Source organism: Lepisosteus platostomus, chromosome 3 (genome assembly GCF_059453375.1).
Source record: "Lepisosteus platostomus isolate fLepPlt1 chromosome 3, fLepPlt1.hap1, whole genome shotgun sequence".
NCBI lineage: Eukaryota > Metazoa > Chordata > Actinopteri > Semionotiformes > Lepisosteidae > Lepisosteus > Lepisosteus platostomus.
In genome coordinates this window covers 64,948,138-64,962,516 of record NC_142613.1, presented here as the reverse complement: position 1 = coordinate 64,962,516, position 14,379 = coordinate 64,948,138, and the positions used below count along the sequence as shown (strand labels likewise).

The 14,379-nt window shown below is 36.1% G+C and overlaps 1 protein-coding gene and 1 long non-coding RNA gene across 3 annotated transcripts; one reads left to right on the top strand and one right to left on the bottom strand.

Annotated features, from left to right (window-relative positions):
* Positions 1-298: 298 nt before the first annotated feature.
* LOC148675286 (uncharacterized) lies at positions 299-3,267 on the top strand. Its single transcript, XR_015935486.1, has 2 exons — positions 299-2,478; positions 2,509-3,267. It is a non-coding gene; the product is annotated as an uncharacterized LOC148675286 (long non-coding RNA).
* Positions 3,268-6,091: 2,824 nt separating this feature from the next.
* On the bottom strand, positions 6,092-11,454 carry LOC148675285 (ALK and LTK ligand 2b-like). Of its 2 annotated transcripts, none has more exons than XM_088626458.1 (6): positions 10,625-11,454; positions 9,840-10,174; positions 9,204-9,257; positions 9,031-9,111; positions 8,529-8,602; positions 6,092-6,921 (listed from the first exon to the last, which is right to left on the bottom strand). In XM_088626458.1, the coding sequence occupies exons 2-5, from the start codon at positions 10,117-10,119 to the stop codon at positions 8,538-8,540; spliced, it is 480 nt and encodes a 159-aa protein (XP_088482584.1). In that variant the 5' UTR covers positions 10,120-10,174; positions 10,625-11,454; the 3' UTR covers positions 6,092-6,921; positions 8,529-8,537. The 2 variants fall into 2 exon arrangements, with proteins under 2 accessions (XP_088482584.1, XP_088482583.1); XM_088626457.1 differs by having other exon boundaries at positions 10,593-11,453.
* Positions 11,455-14,379: the final 2,925 nt, after the last annotated feature.

Sequence of the window (14,379 nt, the reverse complement as noted above, 5' to 3'; positions counted from 1 at the left end):
ACATTAAGTAGAATAATCATTCATTCGTTTCAAAGACACCCAGACACTCTAGGGTGAGGGGCCAGAGAAAGAACGATCCAAACTAGACTTCCGTGATGGTTCCATTAAAAACTGAGTGAACCCACCCTCCTGAATCAGGGACTCTAGGACCCTGGAGCCGGGCCTGGGCGTGGTGTTTGCCGGTGAGCGCCGTACTCGCATAACTCGGCCGGGCTCAGCTCGAAATGGCTACGTGGATCCGCAAAGGATGGGGCTCCTGTGCGATGCCAGTCTGATGACAGCGGGACATATTTTAAGTTGCACAACATGGTCTTAAAATATGGAACGCTTTTACAATATAAATTGCCGCACAGAAAACCCATCTGGAGTATTTATGCACACACAATTGATTGTGTGTGAAATTGTATTACATATATGTAATATTGGTAGAAAGCTGGAAGGCTTATGCTATTTAAAGTTTTGTAAATGTCATAAATTCACATAGTTTAAACTGTAAGACACCCCTAGAAAATAGAATGCTATTTTCGGTATTGTCACTTCGTCCCACAACTTATGGGAATAACCTTTGCTATATATTCAGCATATGGTGTTTTGCAAAATGCTTTACCCCCTGCCAATAATAACACATTTGAAGACTTTCATGTATGCATTTGTTCAAAACTATAATGACATTGAACACATTTTTATGTGAAGGAGGCTGAATGTCAGCAAAACCTGAAAGAAGACAATAAAAGTGAAATTTACTGATTGCAGTAATTACTACCAAAGGAGCTACCACTATGTACTGACTTAGAGGGCTTAATACTTTGGCAATCTTCATGTCTATCCATACATTTTCTATTGTCAGAGCTTTGACTGGGCCAATCAAGGACACAGATCAGGAGAAGGGTATACAAAGCATTTCAAAGACCTTTAATATCTTTGCTCATGGTGAAGGTGTTCATTAAAATGTTAAAAGCCTATAGTATTACCCTTGTGCTTTGGATCATTGCCATACCAAAATGTCAATTTTTTATTCTTGGGTGACTCAAGCAGTGTTTTGTTTTCAGGTTTCTTCTGTACTTTGCTCACTCATCACTCAAGTCCAAATGCTCCTCATCTTGATTCCTGCCTCTGCTAATGAGAAGCTGCCCATTAAACTGCTCTTGCTGCCACTGTGCTTGACTTGGGATGTTTCTGACTGGGTGATAGGCTGCTTTTGGTCTGCACCTGATGTGTAATGCCTTGTGTTTAGATCAGAAAGTTAAATTGGTCTAATCTGACCATACCGTAAAACTCAGGTTTATGATGGGGAAAAGTATATTGTCAATGCATATACTGCAACTTAACATTGCAGGCATATGTTATGTTGTATGTCACCATATATTTCCAAACCTTACAAAGTCACTGTTGTCCTTACTAACCAGTTTTCTGCACGGTGCAGTGCCATCCAAAGGTATTGGGACAGCAAAGTCAAAATATTTTTGCTTTACAGTGAAGCTTTGGTATTTATGATTAAGAGAAAAATATGAATGATAAGTATGTTCTTGTTTTTTTTTGTTTTGATTTCAAATGAACATGCATATTGGGGCGTATTCACTTTAAGTACAATTCAACGTATTAAATTCAAGTATATGGTTGTGTATCCCTTTGAAGCAACAACTTGAGGTATGTTACAGATTGAAATCACTAATCTTAAGAGTAGAGTATTGCCATATCTACATGTACATTGGAATTCTTAATCACACTAATCTCTCGGGACATACACAGTACACAGACAGCACCACACAATGTTGACAGTACATTACAAACATAATAACAAGAGGAATGAGAAATATGTAAATATGTAGTAGTGAGGAAAAAAACTTGGTAGACCATGCAAAGGTCCGTAGTAAAAATGTGTATTGTCAGAGGCATTGCAGTTAGTAATAATTGCTTACACTATTATAGCACTTTTCTGGACACTCCTCTCAAGTCGCTTTACAAGTAGTGGGGACTCCACCACCACCACCACCACCACCACCAGTGTGCAGCTCCACCTGTTACCTGTTGAGGATGTGTAAAGCAGTGGGATAGAAGCTGTTCTTGAGTCTAGTGGTCCTCGCTTTAGTAGTGCAGTACCACTTGCCAGAGCGCAGGGGGGAGAACAGCCTTAGTGTCATCATTTTAGATGCTTTGCCAAGCCTTTGCCACAGCCACTTCTTTCCTAGTTTTTGATTGTTCTTCATTCAATATTTTCTTCAGCATTTAAAATACTCAATTTTATACTCAATATTTTTTTCTTTTTAAAAAGGTTTAATTTACTCACCTACTGTATAAGAAATAAGTACCTGTAAAAAATCAACTAAATAAACAGACTGGAATGTAGGAATGAATCCAAACAATGCATTTTGCACAAACTATCAAAAATGATCATGCATGTATGATTATGTTTCAACTGACTCTTATTTTTACAGTGCACTATTGCTTAAGTAGTTTTAGCAATGAACATGGTTTGCAGTAAAACAGAATGAACAACATTGTCCTCAGTCCCAATCTTGACTTTTGCAAATGAGAGCAAATACATCTTAATGGGTCAAAATGGTCCACTTTGGGGGACTTTCAGATTTTATCCACATTTGTATCTAATTTAAATTGATTTCCTCCTTTATAAGGAGAATGCTTTCTTTTATTTCCACTTAAAATGTGAAAATAAAAGGATCAAACACATTTACTGGTGTAAAAATGTTGTCTTAAACAATAAGATACCTAGACATCTAATCAGCTCTTGTATTGTTTAAAACAGTGTTTAATATGTGTCTACACAAGGTACAGTAGATAATAAGAAATATTTTACATGCTAAGGATGTTACTGTGTTATCTCATGCTTAATCTATCACTGCTCTTCTATCACGCTCCTGACCTGCACAAGAAGATTTAATCTTGGCAGGAGACTGTCTGAAATGGTGTTTGTTACCATTTTTGGTATGATATTACACAAATCTGGTTTTGCATTTGGAATGCGGAATACAGCTGTCCCATGCCATTTACTTTCATGTTTTCTAAAATGAGCAAGAGACTAAATAAATACAAATAATTGTGAAAAATGCCATTTCTCTTTGCTTCTGTAGCAGCATATGTGGGAACTGTTATCAGCTACTTAGAACGAAGTTCTAGTGTTTATAAACAAATGTGTTTTTTTATCATTCTTCTGTCAAACATCTGTTGGGAATGATTGTGTCCCTTAAACATGGAGGGATCTTGAGCTTCTATTTTCATTATCGTTAATAAAATTGGGAGGGGAAGTCAGTTCTCCCATTCCTATCCTTCACCTGGTACCACATCACTTTGAATAAATATGAATCAGAATTTCCTTCCCTACAGTTGTTACTCAGCTGTCTTGCACCATCCGTGTTTCACTACCTCTCCAGCAGCCATTGGTACCATAGGGATGGTAATAACAGTTACCTGATATAGGGGCATGTCTGAATTACTGAACTGAATGTTATTTCACTAAAAGCTTCCAAGTGCTCGAAATCTTATTGTTTTTTTTGCATTTAGCTATGTTGCTTCAAAAAACATAGCTTAAACAACTAACTTGCGAACTGATCTTTTACAGTTAAAAAATGGCATCTTCAGTGCTGGTAATGACAATTTTAAAAGATCCAAAGTGTTTTGGAAAAGTAGCAGAGATATCAATAGATTCTAACAGAAAACATCAATGAAGGGTTCAGCTGTGCTTGTTAAACACGGGTCTATGCAGGTGGATCAAAAATAACCAAATGAAGATATGAATGCTGCTGTTTTTGAGGAATTCCATTAGAATTGATTATTCTCTGTCTTAAGAGGGTAATGTCAGCTGAAGTATTAATGATGGGTAAGAAATGAATGTTTGCTCAAATTACAGGATTTGAGGATGTACAGGATGTAAAACTCCCTCCACACACCTGCCATGGTATTCAAGATTAAAGAAGTGACGCAGATGATCCTTAAACCCAGTGTTTAGTGTTATAACTAAAATGATATACTGTTATAACTACTGTATAGTGATACAGTGATGCACAATGACTGCATAACATTATTTGCATTTTTTTTGGTTTGTTGCTTGAGTAGTTTGTTGCTTGGAATAACAATAGTTAAAGAGTTAAAGTAAAAAAATCACATGAAATGCTGTGTTTTATATTCAGATTGTGCTAAAATTGACAGTATTGGTGATGAGTCAACTGTATAGCCTTTCTAAAGGCAGGATTCAAATAATGCAGAATAATGAGAGATACAACCATGCTCCTTTTGAGTAATGATGATTGCTATCAGCCTTAAGGAAGGCAGCTTGTCAGGTTGTCCAGAGAAAGAGATGATCTTCGACAATCAGCAGACTAATCCAGAGAAACCAGGTCTTGTATTGGACAGGCCACATCTTGAAAGGTGGAGCACTGTTGCACTGGCCTAGGACTGTAAAATCTGTCTGATCCAGCTATGTAACAGTTTTGTGAGTGCAGCACAAAAAATTTCAGGATGAAATTATTGTAGTTTATGGGGACGATGTGTGTCCCCATAATAGCTCACCGGCTATTCAAGAAAACCTTTATCTGGGTGATTAAATCGATATATCCTGTAACCCAGAGAACATCTGGGTTGGTGTCAGAGTTTTGGAGTCTTTTCCATTGACCAGTGAATACCATGAATGTGGAAATGTCTTGGAAAGCATGGTGCTCTTGCGTTGTTCAAGCCACCTGGTGAGACAGTGGAAGTGTGAAGATGTGCAGAGGAATCTACTTCAACATAAAAGTGCAACTTTGTGCAATCTTATTGCTCGGTAATCCAGTACAGTGAAAGTCCTAAAGCCGATTTTTTTGTTTCTGTTCCTGAAAAGGAATCTAGAAGTGTTCATGTTCCAGCGGCACAGTGAAAAGCCACACAGTGCTAGACCCATCTACAATGTCACAACTTAAAACAATGTCAAAATCGTGCTGTGGGCCGCTCCTTCTCCTGGTCCTAGACAAAATGAAAGTCTAATGAGACCAGTTTTACAATGCCACGCCATCAGCAGGGGACACGTGGCTTCACGCTTCACTGAAAGTCTGCAGGAAGAGTTGCAGTACATCCTCCCATAGCTGGTTCAGAGGTTGATCAGGTCATTGACTCAGCTCGAGGATTGTGGTCATGCTTGTGGAGGTCACACCCAGTACTAGGTTTGTAGTTTTATTTTGACACGGTGTCACATTTCTTGCTGAAAACGTACCATGATCTATAATTGCATTCATGTTTTTTTTCTATTTTATTTGATCCCTTTGTCCTAATGACAGTTATTATTATTAATAATAATTGTATCATCTTAGGCTTTTCAGCTGAAAAGAGCTGATTCAAAATAGATTAACTGTTGAACAGAGCTGTAAGGGAACCACAAGAAAACCTACATTGGTGTAAACAAAATACTAAACATGCAGTATTTGCATTAAAAAAAATGGTGAAAGCGCTACCATATTATTAGCCATTTCATTTCATGGTGAAAATGTAGAACTTACTCAGTTGTTTATTTCTGGTTTTCTTTTCCAATTGTATTTTTCCTCCCTAATTCAGTTTGTGAAATTAATTTCTCCCTTTTCCACCTGATGTGCTACAAAGTGGGGTTGCTGGAGTATAAGGGCTGCTGTGCTGCACTTCAGTGGTGAATTAAGCAGCTCCCCTCCCATCTCTAATGGGCTCCTGGGATGAAAAGAGCCCTACAAATTCAAGTAATTCTTATTAATTATGGTTATTCTCTACGCCAGTGCGATTGAAGGTTGATGTAGGTTTTTTTTTTAAACCACCTATGTTTTCTTTCACCCTAATGTATTTCCTTTCGGAGACACGCCTAATAATCTAAATGAAAAAGACGTGAGCATGCACATGTTGATCTCCATATAGTGACTTAAATTTCTTTCTGAAAGTGCCACACACTTTCAAATGTCTTCCTTCTGAATTCTCCCTTTGCTTCTCTTCATGCATCATTCCAGATATTAAGCCTTTCGTGTACTGTGTAAACAGAGGTCATGTTTCTGCAAAAACTGTAAAGCAAATCTCTTCAATATTGTAAATCACTGCTTACTGCTTAATTACGAATCCCACATGTCTGAAATAAAAACATTGACTGTTAAGGTCAACCTCATAATTTATTTAAATATCTTTTATTTAAATATTCATTTGTAATTCATCACATCTGATGATATCATATACCAAACACTTTCATTTATAGTAGATATATTTTATATTTACAATTTTTACATATTGCACGTTAGCTGGAATGTTTATACATTTATTGTACAGAAAGACTAATGATATTAGCTTGAATATATATATTTACCACACTCAAATGAGTTTCAGGAAATGCTGTTTTTCTTTTACAGAATGTAAACTATAGGCAGCACTTCATAAATCACCTCTAGTCAAGAGATAATGTCTTGCAAAGACAAAAAGGCATGAAAATTGTCATGCAATTTATAAATTAATTGTGGGATACACTATGACCCCAGCATTTAATGATTGTGGTTGCAGTGGTCCAGGATTTTGTTATACAAGCCTTATTTGTCAAGTAATAACCAATGCTGAGAAGAAACTAAATGTAACAAAATATGAGCCAAAAACGCATGTTAGACGATATAAAAGTAGCTTTCATTATTTTTGCTTGTTGTATGAAAAAGCATCTAGTTTCTTTTTGGCAGCAGAACATTGGATTTTGTTTTCCTAAATATATATTTTTTTTAGTTATCAGAAGTCGTTTTATAGGATTGTTATACATCTGCAAATGATGCTGACCAACATACAAAAAGTGAAGTTTATGGAAGTACTCCATTCATTTGCAAAAATAAATCTTTGTTCAGTTCACAATGAAGTATGACAGATAAAAATGTTTTCAGTTCAGTCGTTTCCCTGTTGTTCTCCAAGGCACTTTTCTTGGTTCTTGGGATTTCTTTCCTAGTTAGGCTGAAATCAGAAATAAAAATAAAGAATTATTTCACTTCACTTATGCTTGCCTTTATTCGAAATTTGTCTGTTAATTCTGAACGAAGAAGGTTAACATGAAAACTGTCAGAGCAGTCACAGATTAGGATATGGAGTCTATCTATTGTAATGAACACAAATAGTAAGTACAAAAATCTGTTTTCTTTCATGTAACTGAACTTCTGATATAAATAAGAATTTTTTAAAGCAACAGTAATTGTAATCCCTAAACCAAACTTCCAACCATATCCTGATGAACCACTTAATCGTCAAGAAAATATTATTGTAAAGATCATATTCAAAATGATCAGTGCAAAGGTATATTTATTTGTAGCACTCCAGTATTTACGTTACGATTACCTCATTCTACATTTTAAGTAAAATCCATGGGGAAAATGACAGCGGAGAGTTAGATGCGTTTGAGGATGTAGAGTATGTAGATTTGGTAAGATCTGGCTAAACACACTGGTTACAGGATGAGGAGGCACGTTCCCCGAATAGTTAAGGGGTAGGAACTAGGAAGAGGGGTGGAGAAGGTGAGATTTAAAAAGAGTTTTGCGTATGATGTGTATATATAGCTTCAAGAAAAGTAATTGGGAATGACTGTGATTCAGAACAGATGAGATGAAAGTTGTTTAGTGGCGTTCGTCCATGTTTCAGTTACTAAACATTAACCGCATTTGAACTTTCTGTGATATATTATGGCTGAAATAAATGTTGTTGTTTTTTAATCCAGATACTAAAAAGGAATTTATTATGCTAGAAATCAGTTATGCATACTTTTAGTGAACAGTATTGGAGCTACAAACAAGTCTCATAATGTATCTTTAGTAAATGGGGGTTTGTATTGTTCAAAATCACCAAGCTGCCTATCGGCCACTTCTGATGACTGACAAACGTGCTGCTCTTTCACATTATCTTCTAGTTGTCCATATGGCATGCCTCATCAGCACCTTTAAACTTGTCATTCTCTTCTCTATAAACATGCTTACAGTACATGAAACACTCAGACCCTATTTGGTTTCTGTGAGTAACACACGTTGAACAAAATGTTCTGGAGTTGAACCACATCACATGAAGAAAATAATGTAATTATCCAGAATATATTTTAATTTACTGTTTTATTCATGTGATATGTAGGCAGCATGGTTAAATGTGTGACTTCATTAAATAACTGATATGAACAAAGAGATCCGCTGTTCTAAATTATAGTAATGTACACATTTCTTGGCTTAAGAAATGCAAATTTAAAATGTTTAATTTTCCCTTGGGTGGTTTAATTATAACAACATTCTTTATATTTTTTCAATAATTAAAACACCATTTTAAATCACAACTGATAAATATTTTCAGTGTTGTTTCCAATTTCCTCCCAGTTCAACCTGCATTGCTCCAAACAATTAGCATGCAGTTATCTGGTTACTTTTTTATCTGCTTTCAACTACTTTGAATCTGGGAAATTGTACCTCCAAAGTAAAAATTATTTTTATGTTTGGTTCACCTCATACAAATCTGTTGTGCAGTTAACAGCGCAAATGATGGTTTGTTATTTTGTGTTGGGGTTTTTTTTGTAAGTTGAGCAAGCTCACCTGTTAAAGCTAACCTTCCATGCATCGTGAACTTCCAGCTAATCTCGTGAGGAGTCTGGCACATCTTCTGTAATCTAAATGAAAAAATCAGACTTCAATATATAATGCTGGTTTGCAACAGACAAATCTCATAGCATTTCTAATGCAGAATTCTTATGTTCTAAATTGACATTCTGGCAGTTTATATACATGCACTTAATAACATGAAATTAACAGGCTATCAATAGGGTTTTTTACTTCATCCTCGTAAAAACTAGATTCTTTGCATGTTACATTTGGGATTGAAAAAAATGTTCTGGAGTTGAACTACAACACACACTGGTACAGTACTTGTAGCCGGGTTCAAATCTATCAAAGCTAAAAGAAAATGCATAATGAAAACGTTATCACAACTTCTTAGTTTAAAATATCAAATGTACTTGTAATAACTGTATATGGTCATGTGTTTACAGTGTCAAGTCAGGTGTTTTTCTCATTTATCATTGAGGGAGGTGGCACTTACATGCAGGTATTGTACAGTCTCTGGTATTATGGTAGAGCCTGTAGAAGTGTTTGCTGCACTTTGGACTAACGGTAAGAGGTCCTGGAAAAAGGAACAATAATATCTATTAGTTAACTCAAATTCCCTTGGTCAATTTACACATGCACACAGTACAGAGGCAGCAAGAGTTTTACCTGTTAAGTGCTTTAAAAATTTTTCCTTTGTCCTGAGATCTCTAGGAAAGATTTCTGTAAAGTGAAGAAACGCACAATTGTTGCATTAGTTGTGATAATCACCTTTCTTAAGCTACAGCTGCTGCTAAAAGAGCTTTCTTGGCAGTGATGAGTCTATTTAAAAGAATATTACTCAAACTGTTTTCCATTTTATATTTTAAAAACGAACCATTGAATTCTTGAAGAGCTCAATCACTGAAAGCCGTATGTTACACTTCAGGTCTTTCTACCTGTGCGATGCTTTAATGTTGGCTAAAGGGTTAACTGTTGTACTCTCCTCGGCACCGCAACACTGAAAATCCAGATGTATTTTACAGCTGCAAGTTATAAACTCCTTCATGCTGACGTATTGTATACAACAGGATCCTACTGATTACTGATTTACTTTTTTGATTACCAGCAATAGGAGGAATGAAGGTTGTCTTTAAACAAAGCAACCTTATTTTTATTTGCATATAAACCTGTAATGACTTTATCTTTACTTTTAATTCGTGAAAAACAATGGTTAACCACTACTATAGCACCAAAGAGGAAGCCTGTGCTTTATTACACTAAAAAGAAAACACTCCATATCCAGGTAGATTTGTATAAACTTACCAACAATGTGATCCTCGTGGTGATCCTCGTGGTAGGATTTGTCAATGTGTTGTTGCTCCTTTGGATCAAGAGAATAGTCGCTATGTTTTGAAATGTATTGCACAATATTTTCATTTTGCTCGGTATGATGCTTTTTCAAGTGCTTCACCGTGTCCATTATCAGTTTGAGAAGGGCTTGACTGTTCTTCGTGTCTGTGGATTCAGTGCTTTCTTTGCAGTATCCAGCTGTGAGCAGTAACAGTACCAGTCCCAGAAATAAAGGTGATCTCGGTTTGCTCATTGCTACTGCAATCTGATTAAAACCAGCCTTTTGCCCTGCGTCGTTTTTTATTGCCCTGAAAGACAGATAAGGATAATAAAAGATGAGGTTGCTTCAATGTTAAAGTATAGAGAAAGTTACATGCCATTTGTGAGTATGTCTTTCTCTTGATTCTACTTGTATCGCTAAGCGCACACTTCAGTTCATATTGTACATTACAATAGTTGCAATATGAACTTGATAACACGCTTCAAATTGGCAGGTGTTTTTATGTTGAAGTAGTAACATTCAAGATTAATGCTGCTGGAGAAGTCGCTGACATATAAATTGTGCAATCTTTAATCTATTAAATAAAATGTAAGATTGTTCAATGCAATGTTTCCAAGCTACACTTCAAAAAGCTCCGACAAATGTATTTCAAGTACTTGCGGTTCTCACGCTGCGCTTCTCAGCTGCTAATGGTATCAGTATCGAACTTAAAAAGTAAAATGTACCTTTTTCCCCCTTTTTGAAATCGTATCCTTACTTTCTCTGGTTCCTGCAGTGTATCTCCCACTTTGCTCGGGGATTGTAAGAAGCAGCTTGTACAGCAGGAAATTCAAATCCTCGATGCAGTTTTACACTCCTAGATTTCGCAGTACACCATGACAGCCCAGAAGCAGGTTCTTATATATGTTTATACGATGCCAGTATAGGCATCGGCTGGTTTTATCGACTTGAAAGTGGGTGGAAAATAATAAAAGTCCACTGGGTAACTTTTTTTGTGTCTTGATGGAAGTTTCTCTCCAGTCTTTTGACAGGGCTCGCTCACTTTTTTTTTTCGCTTGCAGACGTAAGGAGCTGTCCCTTGTGGATTAGCCCGGCATGTCTTTAATTAGAAACGCGTTGAGAACCCTCTCGGAAAAAATCATTTTATTTTCCCGATCATTTCGTTTCGTGTTAAGCGCAGTTGCGGTTTTTCTTTTTTTTTCGATCCTTTTCTCTCCTTTTCGTCAATCCTTATAGATTGGAAATAAGCATTTACCAGGAATTTGTTATTTTGTATTTTCTTAAACGGGAATGATTTACGTCCGAATTGAACATTAAGAGATCACGCAGGTTAAATGGTCGTTATCTCGCAATTTTCCTGCAGAGGATGCCTCGATCAATAGCAACTTCATGTTTCACTTATATTTCAGAGCATTGACTGGAAGTCCAAACACTAAATTTAATTATGTGCAATTATGGTAAGTATGCTCCTAGCGTTTCTTTTGGAACAGGAAAAAGAAAACAAGCTTCTTGTGCGGGAGACCTCGAGGCAATGGCAAACGCTTCAGAAACCTGACCAAGGAGGAGACACAAGCTGGTTCTGCCAAGAATGCTTTCGCTATTTAAATTTCTATACCACACCCTTTAAGTAATAAAAAACAGTGTAATTCAAGCTTTTAACCGTCCCCATCCCATGCTGTGAGTGCTTAGAAGCGCAGGCTTGTGGGTGTTACTTTATTGTAATTATAGTTTATTTTATATTCTCAGTGTTATAGTATATTATGCAATGAGAAGCGTGGAGAAGTTACTGTATACAGTATTTCTGAAGGATTGCTTGCGATTGCCTGCATCGTGTGCATACAGTATCTAGCAATCCAAGCGCAATACCGCCACTTAGCGAATTAAAACAAAAACATCAGCAGAACTTTGAAAACGTGTTCGTTGAAGAAAAAACAAAACTTCGAAAGGTTTCAGTTCATTGTGGTGTGGACGATGTTAATTGCATTATCCTATCTAGCCTTTATGACTATTCTCCTCAGTCCGGACCTGTGTTTTATCTCCGTTCATCTATCAAATAAATCATACCATTTCAAAGGATACATCAAACAGAAATTTCGCAATTGAAGTTTTCTTTCTACAACATTAACTGGACACCAGCATATTTTTTAGAACACCGGTGTGGGGTAATTAGAAAACGCTAAACTTTGTTTTCACCTTCTCGAAGCTAATTGGTTATACAATTAGCTGTTGTTGTAAATTCGGTGCTGAAGGGATAGTGCACGGATGCACACCTTTACTAAGAATAAGGTTTGTAGTGAAACCTATGACAAACATCATCCGCAAAGTGTCATTTCCCACAGAAGACGTAATTATTCGCTGTTTTAAGGTGCAATATTTGTTGACTTCCTGCTCAGCTGCTTTGAACACTAATTGACTGCATTAAGGTATTAAGATTGTCTTTTCAGAAACCTCTTGGAAAATGGACCGGCAAAAAAACATCCTAACGGTTGCTGTGTTATTCCTGGCACTGTGGCATAAACCGCAAAATGAGCATTCATTAATCTCTCTCCTACCTCCCAGTTCCAAGTTTCACTGTTTAGTCTCTATACAGTATCTAATGTAGTGAATCAACTACTGAAGTCTACAGTTAATCCATATTACCCAGTTCTATTTTTTAAGTATACCTGTCCACAATATTGTTCACATTGTCCATTGTAAATGAAGTCCTTTCCTGATAGTTTTAAAAAGGACATTTCTTTGTTTCTTTAATTCCTTAAATTTTAATAACATTTAATTTCATGGGTTAGGGACAGTAGATTACATTCCCAAAATATCAACAGGCTTCAAATAAGAATTGAATAAAACTTATCTATATTCAATACTGAATGATCCAAATATTTGACCAGACAAATACTTCCAACAACCATAGTTAAGCATCCTGAATAATATGTGGTTAAAACATTGCTAGTTATACCAGCTGGGCAAACAAACTCTATACCACAGGTGGGCAGTCCTGGACCTAGAAAGCCACAATTCAGCAGACTTTATGAGTCATCCTTGAATAAGTTTTATAACACTTTCATTTGGAATTTTAGGCTATTAAACAGGTGATGAGTGTCAGGTAGCTCTCAAGAATAGCAGTTATCCATTCCTGATTTTAATGATTGAATTATTTAGGGGTAGCAGTGGTTAAGGAGTTAAGAAGGTTTTATTTAAAAAAAAATGAATATCCAAATCCACCATAGTTCCTTTCTTTCTCTAAAGACTTTTTGTACCCAGTTGGATGAACTCTTATTTAAAATAAAAATGACTTTAATCGCAGTGCTAGCTGTCACGTTTGGCCTACACTGTACTGTATGTAAAGACACATATCCAAAATATTTCTAACTGTACTGTATACAAGGGTAATACAAGCTTTTTTAGATCATTGTGATAACAATTATATTGAATTGTGAGAATGAAAATGGCATGTAATCAAATTGAATGTAAAGTTTAATTGTGGATTTTTCTCCACATATCAAAAAGTTCTGCAGATAAGAAGTTGGAGAATCTCTGTAATTGCACATCAAAGTCTAGCCCTAGACCAGATTCCTACCAACAGTTGAACAGGAAACACATTTCATGCTGTAGGCAATTATGTTGGGTTTTTTTTTTTCATTTCTTTTGTGGCTCCGTCTTTTGAATTCAAAAACGCCTGTTGGCTACCTTGAGGAAGTAAGTGTGTCGATGGATCAGTTACAACATTCTAGTCAAGAAATAAGTATTCCTCTTGTGGATTCATAACAAAAAGGTTGTTCTTAAGGCATTTTAGTCTTTCCTTCTCTCAAGAGCCCACAAAATTGATTCAAATATAAAGATCACATTGAAACACATACTTTTAGTTATGGATACATCAGTACTGTATATCCACTGATTAAGCAATTTCTACTACTGGTACAGTATGTCACTGATAAAACTCAAAATAGAGTATTCAGTTGTGTAGCCTCTACATATATAATAAGTTAGAACTGTAAAAAAATGTGTGTTATTCCTTTCAGAAGAAACAAATCTAACCTTAATTCCTTTTCAGTTCTCTGGCCTATCACACCATAAGCAGCAGGCAAAATAGAGCTAACATGCTTCATGTTATGTAGCTAGAGCTAATATGTTTCTTTTTCGGCAATATGCTTTAGACTTTGAAATGACTCATTTCACTCTGAACACCAGTCTAACAACCACTAGGTTTTTTCCCTGAGCACAGTCTGGCTATTGACAATTTAATCTGCTTCTGATCACTATTTCTTGTCAGCAAAAGCTACTCTAGCGCTCAAATAAGAATTTCACCCCTAAATGAAACAGAGGTGCTACAGGTTTGACATACTGTACTGCTTTTCGTGTGGAGTTAAATATGCTTTCTAAATCCCACAACAACGGGCTTTTAACATTTTTTAATTAGCTGTTTTATTTTTGTTGAATATACGTTTAAAGGATGGTGCTATAGAAACTGTGAAAAGGGAATGAAAAGGGATAACCTTTTCCTAAATTCAGACAGAT

Coding starts and splice junctions, on each gene's coding strand:
- LOC148675285 (XM_088626458.1), bottom strand. CDS start 10,119: ATGAGCAAACCGAGATCACCTTTATTTCTGGGACTGGTACTGTTACTG. Junction 9,112..9,203: donor ATTTTTAAAGCACTTAACAG/GTAAAACTCTTG, acceptor TCCTTTTTCCAG/GACCTCTTACCGTTAGTCCA. Junction 8,603..9,030: donor AGACTGTACAATACCTGCAT/GTAAGTGCCACC, acceptor TTTTTCATTTAG/ATTACAGAAGATGTGCCAGA.